Raw genomic sequence first — 11,013 nt, 5'->3', positions numbered from 1 at the left:
TCTCTCTGGGCATGGGCAACTGGTGCCTCCTGATTCAGAGGGGGCACTTGCCCCCCCCAGTAGCCAGTCAGTGACTGGGGGGGAGAGTCCCCCTACGGTCAATTGTGCCAACTGGGGAGGGGGGGAGGGGGGGAGTCCCCCCCCCCGCTGGTCATGTGCACTGACCGGGAAGTGCCAGCAGTGTGCCCAGAAGAGCCAGGGGCGCCTCTCCTGGTGCCCCCACGCCCCGGCTGGCACTTCAGGAGGGCACCAGCGATCCTGCCTGCCCCCCCTGCCTATTGCCTAAGCAGGGAATGCTGGCTGTCACAGGGTGCACCAGCACTCTTAGAGGGTGCACGTGCACCCCCGTGCACCCCTACACATTGCCACTGTCTCTGGGTAACCTGTTCCAGTGTTTTACTACCATCCTAGTGAGAACATACTTCTTAATATCTAACCTAAACTTCCCTTTCTTCAACTTGAGACTGTTGCCCCTTGTTCTGTCATCTGCCACTCCTAAGCCTTCACAGAGAGATGGCTATCTAGTGCCTCTTCTTAAAAACCTCCAGTGAAGGAAATGCCACAGTATTCTTTGTTCTGTTGTCCTACAATTGTCTTCACACACAGTAAAGTTTTTCTCATGGAGATGAGCTCATTGAAAGCTCTGGTGCTGTGCAGGGTAGCTGTAGCAGAATTAATTTGTAACCAGGAAAGGGAGCCCACTGGGGAACACTCAGGGTGCAGTCCATTCTCTGACTGTTTCTCGGGAGAAGACTGGTTATTCCACCTATTCGTGGTGAGGGGGGAAATAAGTCAATTGCTGATCTGGTTCCTCCCAAGTTAGGAACAATAGATAAATATTAGGAAGAACTTTCTAACTATGAAGGTGAACAAGCGCTGGAATAAGTAACCTAAATAAGTTGTGGCATTCTGCCAGTGGACATTTAAATGCTTTTTAGGAATGGTTTAGACAGGGATGTATCCCGTTTTCAACAGGGAGTTGGAAAAGGTCCTTTCTAGCTGAGTTCCCTTAATCAAAGAAAGATAGAGTCCCTCTGGTGAAGATTTTTATGCAAGCAGCAGCTTAAATCTTGCAAGAGGAAAGGGTAACAACTGAAGTGCTAAGAAAGAGGAAAAGATTGACATAGTATCATAGCACTTAGGGTCAGAAGGGACCAAAACAGATCATCAGGTCCAACCCCCTGCCTCGGGCAGGAATGGGTACCAGGGTCATATCACCCCAGACATATTTTGGTTTGAGTTCATAAAAAAGAGAGAGGTGCCAGTATTATACTTAAATGGTTTAAACACATCCAGGGCAGACTAAAAGTCATCAGAAATGACCCAGTCCCTAAAATTAATTTTTTATTTTGGACTGTAGTATCAGGTGATGAATAAAATGTGCATCTCTAATTGTGCTGTTTGTATCCAAATTTGGCACCTAGATCAGAAGACAGAGGGCTACCCTACAGGGACCTGGGAATTCAGGAGTTTTTTCCCTCCTGCCCCAAGGGCCAGGGCTGCAGAGCCCTCAGGTTGATCTTCACTCCCTTGACCGTGGAAAGCAAATTATTCTTGGAAAGTGATGTGGGAACTTTACCTGCTGCTTGGCGATTGGAAGCAGTTACCCCATAATGTTTATTTCATACCCTCCAACCAACAAGTACCAAACAATGGTCTTATCTCTGTGTCACTACAGATGCTTGTGACAACAAATTGCTCCAGCTCAGAGCTGGAGCCTCCGTGGAGGCGGGAGGTGGCGGAGGCAGGAGCAGGCAGGGCAGTCACATAAATGAATGGTGGCAGGATGAGAGGACTGGAACAAGCTGCAAAGTGGGCAGGCTGGATACCCGAGAGGGCAACACCTGGATCACAGCGCCCCATGCAGAGGCGCTGAGCTCCCCCTGACCTGTGGCCTCAGGTGCACATTGGACTATTTTGTCGTGGCAGATGTAAGGCGGGAACTAGAGGCCGTCCGCCTCCAGCCAAAAGCGCTCCCGAAAGGAGCGTCAACATACTCCGGAACAAGTAGCTGGGTAGTAGGTCGGGCTGCCGCTGTGCCAAGCAACGTGCCCGTCTTCTGCCGGGGGCTCTTTTCTGAGGCGGCCCGACGGGGAAATCCTCGTCAGTGTGGGATGGGCACCGCCGCCCTCTCGTCCGGGCTCGGGCTGCGCGGAGACGCGCGCGACGGGAGCAGCCGCCCCCCTCCCCCCTCCCCAGCGGCGTGCGCGGTCCGGCCGCCGCCCCCCGCCCATGCGCGGGGCCGCGGAGAGGCGTTTGCTCTTCCCAGGCGGCAGGTTTCGTTTCCCACTCCCTTACCTGGAGGGCTTCAGCCTTGGCGGCTGCCACGAGCCACCCTCCTCGCTCCGCCCGCGCCTGCCCCGGGAGCCACGGGCTGGTCCCCGCAGGGCCCCGCTCCCCGCCGCGGGCTCCCTCCAAGCGCCCGCCCCGGCCGGGCACGTGCCGAAGGGCCCGGGCTCCCCCCGGGGCCCCGCGGCCGGGCAGCGCGCAGGGAGGCGCACGCGAGAGGCAGCGCAGACCGGGGTTTCCTCCTCCTTTATTACTAATCATATAAAAATTCATAATAATAATAATATTAATAATAATAATAATAATAATAACAAAACCAAGACCGAACAACTCTCGTACCGAAAAGAACCTCCCCCCCCCCCCGCATAAATAGGCAGCTCAGTCCAGCCCGGGCTCCGGGCAGCGCTAGCGTTTGACAACATCAGACCCGATTTCCTGGCCCCGGAGAAACCATTTCCAAATCGGTCGTCACCAAGAAACGCTAGAGGCGTCCCCGCGGGCGGGGCGGGGCGGGGCGGGGCGGGCGCCGCCCGCTTACACCTGGATGACCACGGCGCTGGGGCTCCGCAGCCGGGTCTTGTACTGGTCGAGCCAGCTGCGCAGCTCCGAGATCTTGTAGCCCTCGGGCCCGCGGCCGCCCTGGTACATGACGCGCTCCTCCTGGACGATGTACAGCCGCTCGAAGTAGGCTCCGTAGGCGGCGCTGGAGGCGTTGTCCATGGTGTCCACCGCGAGCGGGCACCCGGGGGCGCCTTCCCGCATGAGCTGCGCCGCCCGCAGCCGGTCCTGCAGGCACTGATGCTTGGGGATCTTGTAGGCGGCGTCCGAGCTGACCCAGCCGTCGGAGGGGTGCGCCTCCTCGATGTACACCAGCAGGAAGTCGGCGATGTCCAGGAAGTGCGCGGCCAGGCGCTGGAAGGCGCGCAGGCGGGCCATGAAGGGCGGTCAGGTGCAGCTGCCGAAGTTGAGCACGAGCGGCCGCTTGCCGCGGGCGAAGTCCAGGAGGCGCAGCCGCTTCTGCCCGTCCAGCCGGATGACCTCGGGGTTGGGCGCCCGCGCGCCCACGTGCGCCGCCTTGAACAAGTCCAGCTTGTGGCCGTGCCACACGGCCTTCAGCGACTCCCGCGTGAACAGGCGGTTCGAGTCGGACACGCACAGCGGCGGGTCGTCGGGGGGCGGCTCCCCCGCCGCCGCCGCCGCCGCCGGGCCCCCGGCCAGCACCTTCTTCCTGATGCACAGGAAATCCAGCAGCCAGAGCATCGCGGCGCTGAGCAGGAAGCGGGGGAAGAGCAGCAGGCAGGCGGCCGCCTGGGCCAGGCGCTGCCAGGTGTGCACGCCCAGCCCGGGCAGCATGGCTGGCGGCGGCCCCCGCCGGCCGGGCGCTGCTGCGGCTCCGCCGAGAGCCCGCGCCGCCTCGAGCCCATTTTATACTGGGGGATTTAAATGGGAAGTGACTCCACCTCCGGCCAGAGCCCGCCCCCTTGGCACCGGAGCCTGGGGATTACCTACCGCGAGCCGCGGACCTGCCCCAGCCCGCGCGGGGCTCCGACCCCGCCGCCGCCCGCACGGACGCGCCCGCCCGCCCGCTCCCTCCCTCCCGCCGTCCCGCCCGCCCCGTCCGGGCCGGCCCGCTCCGCTCCGCCCGCCCGCCCCGCCCCGCCCCGCTCCGCTCCGCGCGGGGGCCGCAGCCGGCCCAGGTGGGGAGCGCCCCCGTGCCCCCGCGTGCAAACTAAGCCTTGCCCCGGGCGGGGGCGGGGGCCGGGCCCGCCCTGCCCTGCCCTGCCCGCGTCCCCCGGCCGCCCCCGAGCTGCGGCGATGCGCGGCGGCGGGAAGGGGCCCCGCGCCGGCAGGCGGGACCCGCTCGGGCCGCCAGGTCCAGGTCCGCGCCCGCCGCCGCCGCCGCCGGGCGGGAAACCTGTTGATCGCGGGTGCGGGACGAGCCGCGAGGGGGCGCTGCGGGCCGCAGGCCGGGCCGGGCGCGGCGGGGGGCGCGCGGCGACTGCCCCCGCGCCCGGGCAAAGCGGCCGCTCCTCGCTCCCGTCTTACATAAGCCGGGCCGCTGCCCCTGCCCCTCACCTGGCCTCGGGCCACGGCCCCAGGGACCGGCTCACCCCCGGCACAGGACACCTGAGGCTCCCGCGTGTCCCGCGGTGGCCGGGGCAGTCCTGGATGGGTCCCCGGGGAAAAGTTCTGCCTTGGAGCAGCCCCGCCTGAACGGCCGCGGCCCCAGCGCCGCCGTGGGGAGCCGGCCCCTGAAGGGGAAGGGAGCCACCTTCACGCACCTGCCAGCTCGGCACCGCCGGCATTTGGGCGGGCTCCAGCGCGAGGCCGGGGGGCGCAGGGCTGAGCGTGTGCCAGCGCCCGTGCCCTGCGCCCGGCTGCGGTGACCGTAGCAGGACCTTGCCCCAAAGAGCTCGGTGTAAACAGAAAGAAACTCCTTTCCCGTCTGTGAAGCGGCACCGAGCTGTGCAACGACTTGCTGAGCAAGGAGTGGAATTTAGACTTTCTGAATCTCGTCCAGTGCCGTCATTTCATGGCCACCTGTCCCCGTCTTTTCTGGGGGAAAACCGCTGTCTCCACCCCCCTGAAACTTTGCTATTTATCTAGGTAACTCTGGCCCCTTATGAGCGTGATACCCAAGCGTTATGACGTTAGATCCCTTCTTGCCGACTTGTGCATCTGAGCAGGGGTTAACAGTATACACATATTTTAAAATTTGATCGTGGATGTGATCAAGTGACCAGATCATGATATGATCACATTTTAGCTGAAGTGGCAGGACAGCACTTACTTTGTGCTGTACATACATTCTCATTAAATCAAAATTACCTAGAAGGCAGGTTGGATACTCACATCAGGTAACCTAGAGAGACAGAGATAGCACTTAGAATAATGCTCAAAAAAGTCATTCAGTGATTTAGAGGAACACTACGGCAATCTCTCAGACAACTGGTGTTCCCAGTAAAGCTAGTGCCTACCGAGGGGTGGAGCCGTGGGAATCATGTCCCCCTGTAATGTACCTAGCTTTAAACCAGCTGATTTACGAGCTACCGGTGGTCTGGTTACAGCAGTGTGAAGTTTCGGGTAGGCTAACCCTGACAGCATTAATCAGGGATCTCAGGCTGTGCTGGACTCTGTGCCACTGGGGCTAGCTCCTGGGTTTGTCCACACGGGTCGCAGCAGGTGTAGATTTACCTATGGTCAGCAGCGGGTTCTCTGCCCAGACCTTGCCTTCACTCAGTGAGCACTTTCAATATTTAAGCCTAATTCTGACTTTTTCAGCTTTTGTCTGATCATCAACTCAAGATGTCTGGTGCTCATAGGCAGATTTAAGAATTCAAAAAGGGGGCTATGGGAGATGCCACCAGCACACCGGGGTGGTTGCAGCCCACCTGTCTCTGCCCCCGTCTCCCTGGCACACAGACCAGCAGCTGCCGGTGCCTTTTTTGTTCCAGAAGCAGGTACGGCTCCCCCCAGCCCACGTGTTCTCGGCACCCCCTCCCACACTCAGTGGCACTTCCCCTCCCCTCCTCTCTGGAAAGGATTAACCGGGGTTTGTCTCCGGGCATAGGAAACGGGACCCACCCACTGCTCCTCTGTCCCTGGCTGACCCAGCAAAGGGGAAGCCCCAAAACTGCTCCTGCCTTGCTCCAGCTGGAAGCCTTTGGGAGTGGCAGCAGGGTGCCAGGCTTAGTGAAGGACAGTGGCAGCAGGCAAGGTGCCCGCCCCCATTTCAGGCACTCTTGTTCTCTGCCCAGTCCCTTTGGATGTCCCTGGCTGACCAGGTGTAGGTGCTGTAAGGGGGGACTGCTTACCACCCCTTCCCTGGCTTGAACTGTGCATAGCCTCGCCCCACAACCGGAGCCCCTGGGATGGTAGGGGAAGGGCAGTGGATGAGGAGGGAGCTGGGACCCACCCACTGCTGCTGCCCAAGCCCAGCACCCCATGCAGCTTCTCCCAACAGCCCCGGTCGGTGTGATGCACGAGTGGTTGTGGGGCTTCCCCTTCCCCCAAGTCAGCCAGAGACAGAGAGAGCAGCAAGCGGGGGGGGGCCCTTCCTCACCTGCTCCATGCTTGGTTCCCGTGGGTGTGCCATGCCAGCCCAAGGCTCCAGCCACACCTTGGACTCCGCAGGGGACCCCAGCATTGGGGCCGCGGGGACCTAGATTTGCTGGTCGGTGAGCTACGTTGTGGAAGTGAGCAACGCTGCACACTCCTGGCTCTGCCCCTGCTGCTGCCTGGTTCTCAAGGGTGCGGGGGGCCGGCAGCTTCCAACGACTTTGGTGAATGTTTCTGAATATTCGGCTGCATATTTCTCCGTGCCTCAGATTGTAAAATGAAGGCACTAAAACTTAAATGCCTCATAAGAAGTTTATGTAACTGGTTTTGAAACGGTCCTATGCGCAGTATGGTCTTCATTTGTTTTAATCTGTTCCAGAATAGACTATTCCAGAATGATCTATTCAAGCACTGTGTTCACGGGCCAGCTCTGGGTCCATCTTTCATATGTGACAACAGTAAGCAAAGTTTTTCAGTGCTTTGATAAATAAGTGGAAAGCCTGATGCTAGGCTCTTCATAAAGGCACACAAAATATTAAATAAATGTCCATTTGCTAGCCTGAGTGAATCACTTCAGGACATGCCATGGCTCTCAGTACAGGGTAAATTACCGGACAGATATTTACTGTATTGTTAGACTTATTTTTGAACTCCTCATGTGGGCCTCTCACCACCTCCCGGTATGGTTATGCAACATGCAAAACCACAAATTAAAGCTTCTAAACTGACACAATAACAAATTATGGTAACTCTAAAGAAACCCCCAGCAAAATATTTGAACTCTCAAAGCAACACTTTTCAAACTAATCTAAGAGACAAAAGCCTGAGTAAACAAATGGCTCTTGCAACCCTGAGCAGCAACCCACTGTGTCCAACCAATGGGATATTCTGATGCACCAAGGGGCTTAGCTAGACTTTTTGTTGGTGGAAAAAGCTATAAAAACATCAGCATCTTTATTTTATGTATGTGGAGATAGCTTTCTTTCCACCCTCTTTGTTTTAGCTTTGCAGCCTAAAAGAAATTTCTGAATTGTGTTTTTTGTTCAGGTGTGGGCACAGCAGCCAAGTGAGTGATGGCTACAGTGGCCTGTTTCTATGCTTTTCTGCTGTGGACTTCAAATACTGTTGGAAGCTGCTATTTCATCTTGCATTTAAATAACACCTTAGAGGAAAGGGGTGGCATTCTTTTGGTCGTCTGTAGGTTTTAATTAACTGTAAAGTGACGTGCTCCTTTGAATACAGATGTGCTCACCACTTTTTTGCAGTTTATAACCAAGTAGCCCTATTTTAATGTCACCCATTGATTTATCTGTTACCAGAGCCTTTAATAATAAGTCCAACATTATTCATAACTTCATTCAGGTTGATGTGCCTTCAGTTCATTAAACCATGGTTGTACTTCCCAAGGGTCAAATCTTGCCATGAGAACTGGATTATGCATTTCTTTTGGCAGGACAAAAGCATTTGGACTGGATCCTTATTGAGGATCCACGTTGCTGGAACCAACTGTAAGGAAAACTTGTGCTCTCTCGAATCTCAGCACTGGAGAGCTCATGGAATACATTATCTCAGGATCTGAGATTTACAATAGCACATCTGGTTGTGGGTAGTTTTCACCCTTCTGCATGTGGTCTGTGGTTCAGCAGTCACTAACCTCATACATATATAGAAAAATATAAAGATATATGCCTGCGTGTAGGTCTTAATTTTTTTCCTCCTTTTTGAAAAATGGTGTCTTTCCATTTTTTATTATCTTGATAAATGTAATTGCTAGCTTTTGGATGAAGTGTTTTTGTTGGTTTTTTTAAACTAGAGGTTACTAAATAAATTCAGCAACTTATAAAAACAAAACCTCAAAAAAAGCTAAAATTAAAAACATCAGCTCTGCTTTGATCTAGAGGATGTGTTGAAATGGTACAGTTACATGTTTATTTTCTATTGTATAATTTCCAGTGCAAAACCATGTAAAACATTCTGACGTGTAGTTATGTTTTGGTAGAAATCCACATCTCATATCTTTTTAGTTACATATAGTTAATGTGTTAGGACAAAAATTTATGTAAAGATTTGTATCGATTTCTCTTAAGCTTTGGATCAGGCACTAGAACAGCAATTAAACAGTTTCTTTTCCCGCAAGAGACTCATTCTAAACAACTACAGAAGAGCAGTTTCCCTGAGCCAGGGTTTAACACAAGGATCTAGCTGCTTCATGGACATCCTCCCTCTCCACTTTTAGATGATATCTCCAATGTTTTTCCCCCATGTTGTTTTTTTGTATGACCTTGGTTGTGCTCCTGTTTATCACTGTGTTCCCTGTTGGACCCTCCCCTGGTATTTCCACTCCATGAACATGTGATGAAGCATATTTAATACTTTTATTGCTCTGTACTGAATCTTAAGGGGTGGAGAAGAAGGAGAATACATCAGGCATAACTTATTGTAATTTGTGCTGCAAACACATTGGAAAAACACTTTTGTTGGGAGGTCTGTAGAATATCTAGACTTTCCCCCTAATTTGACCTTCTTCCCTCAATCCAGTACGAATTTATGTTCAGTGCTTACAGAGGGTGTGAGGAAGTTGAGATGTGTACAGATTTTAGAAGATGGAATAACCATGTGGATTCAAACACCAGCACTATCCTATTATAGATCTGCAGAACTCAGGATCTGGCCCTAAGGCAATACAGTATAATTATAGTTGTCTGAGTGGTTTTCTCTACCAAAAAAGTAGCAGCCTTATCCAGAAATGGAACCCTGCAGAGCTGTACTTAAGCTGCAACTTTATACATAATGAATACAGATGAAATGCATGGAGAAGAGATGGTTCAAGTCCATCTTCTTTACTTTTCTATCTTTTTTACTTATGATGCAGACAGATGACTTTTCTTAAGAATGGTACTCATGATTAGCTTAAGTCCAGACTTCTGACAAGATTGTGGCATCTTGAGATCGTGTGAATAATACCAAAGATTGTGGTAAATTTTACCAAATTGTATGTTATATAGGAGGTTTTTTCCCCGATGGCTACTGAGTTCAATCAACTAACACTGTTTAGTCAGATGAGGGCAGATGGTACAGAAATTCAGGGTTCTTTGTGTTTCAAACTACGGCACCTAAACATCGTAAAACATCAGCAAGTGGTGTATATCCAATGATGATTTCACTTGTAAGTTTGTAAATTGTGTTTGGGCTTCACTCGTGGAAAATGATCAGTACAGTACTGTGGGCATTTTTTTAATGCTGTTTCTTAAGCCTAAATATAATACAGTGAAAGCTGCATATGGCATAATGAGGTGTACAGGTAACATTTTAGCCCCATTAAAGTCAAGGGCAAAGTTCCAATTGGCTTCAACGGTATCCAAATGTCATCCATACTTAACAGCGTGATAATGGAGATACAAAAAGGCATGAAGATTTAGAAACAGTTCCATCACCTTTTTGCTTTTGGGAAATGCAGTAACTTTAGCACAGTTTTCTAATGCCTTTTTTTTCCACACTGTGTATGCCTCATCTGAAATGAACATTCACAGCTGAGTTTTCATTTTATAACTGATTGAAGAGGGAGGGGAGGACAAGTAACATTAAACATGTCTATTCAGAAGGAAAACCTTAGGGATCATGTGTAGAATAATGTAGAGGGTGACCTTTACTTCCTACAATGTAAAGATTTTATCCAGCAGTGGTTTAACATTTTTTAATAAACTGTGGAACTGAGACATGAATAGTTTAACAAGAATGTAAGGGCACACTATACCGTACTGAGACAAGAATGTCAGACTACTTTAGAATATGGAACTGAGCTGAGTAGACTACTGAGCTGTTAAGTGTTTATATCATGTCAAGCCAGAAACAGCACTAAACAGCACTAAACAGCATTGCACACAACATGCTTGAATTCTGTGAAAATGATCATTTTAAGTATGATGGAACTATTTTAAATAAGTACCTTTTCAAATATAAAACCAGAATGCTTTATCACTGCATCTGTCTGTATTCTTACCATCTCTTGAAATAACTTGCTTGCTTGAAGACTTTTCTTTCAACATAAATGTTTGTGCAGTTTGACAGATATTTTTTTTTCTGGCATTTGCACCATGAGTTCATTTCTTTTAGCCTTATAAGATGGTATTATGCAACATACAAAATTTGTTTCTTTCAGACCTTGGTGATTTATAAGCCTGAATTTCCAGGCTTTCCCTTGAAGTTACCTTCTTTTCATGACCTCAGGTTTTCTCTTCCCAGATGTTTGGTATTTATTTTTACTATTTTTGTGGTCAGGGTTTGGCAGTGTTATATTAGGGGTATGAGTAAACCTACATGAAAAGTTGGAAGCAACACACCTCCTAATCTCCTAATTTAATGCAACTGAAAAACGTGTTTATCAATAATAGGGAGAACAATAGCTGGTTTTTGGATAAGTTTGACATAGTATAAAAATAGATCACTACAGCCAGATAGAAAGACTTTGACAAATATGAACTATTCAACTCAAGAATAGCATGTCATTCTTTACTAGTTCCAAAATAGATGCAATTTGCTTATTTTAAATTGTAATACAGTATTTCTTTCTAAAACATTGCCCAGAAAGAGTTGGAAGTGGAAGTTCATGAGTTTGGACAAGTATGGATTGTTTATATGGAATATTTTAATTGACATAAAAATTGT

At 51.3% G+C, this 11,013-nt stretch overlaps 1 protein-coding gene across 1 annotated transcript; it reads right to left on the bottom strand.

Annotated features, from left to right (window-relative positions):
- Window positions 1-2,519: 2,519 nt before the first annotated feature.
- DIO3 (iodothyronine deiodinase 3) lies at window positions 2,520-3,779 on the bottom strand. Its single transcript, XM_090034039.1, has one exon. The coding sequence runs from the start codon at window positions 3,640-3,642 to the stop codon at window positions 2,824-2,826; it is 819 nt and encodes a 272-aa protein (XP_089890165.1). The 5' UTR covers window positions 3,643-3,779; the 3' UTR covers window positions 2,520-2,823.
- Between the last annotated feature and the right edge of the window lie 7,234 nt (window positions 3,780-11,013).

The sequence above is a fragment of the Crocodylus siamensis genome, chromosome 2 (assembly GCF_052110815.1).
Source record: "Crocodylus siamensis isolate JL-2025a chromosome 2, ASM5211081v1, whole genome shotgun sequence".
Classification (NCBI taxonomy): domain Eukaryota; kingdom Metazoa; phylum Chordata; order Crocodylia; family Crocodylidae; genus Crocodylus; species Crocodylus siamensis.
The sequence above is the reverse complement of the archived record's forward strand: the minus strand, read 5'-3'. Positions and strand labels throughout refer to the sequence as shown.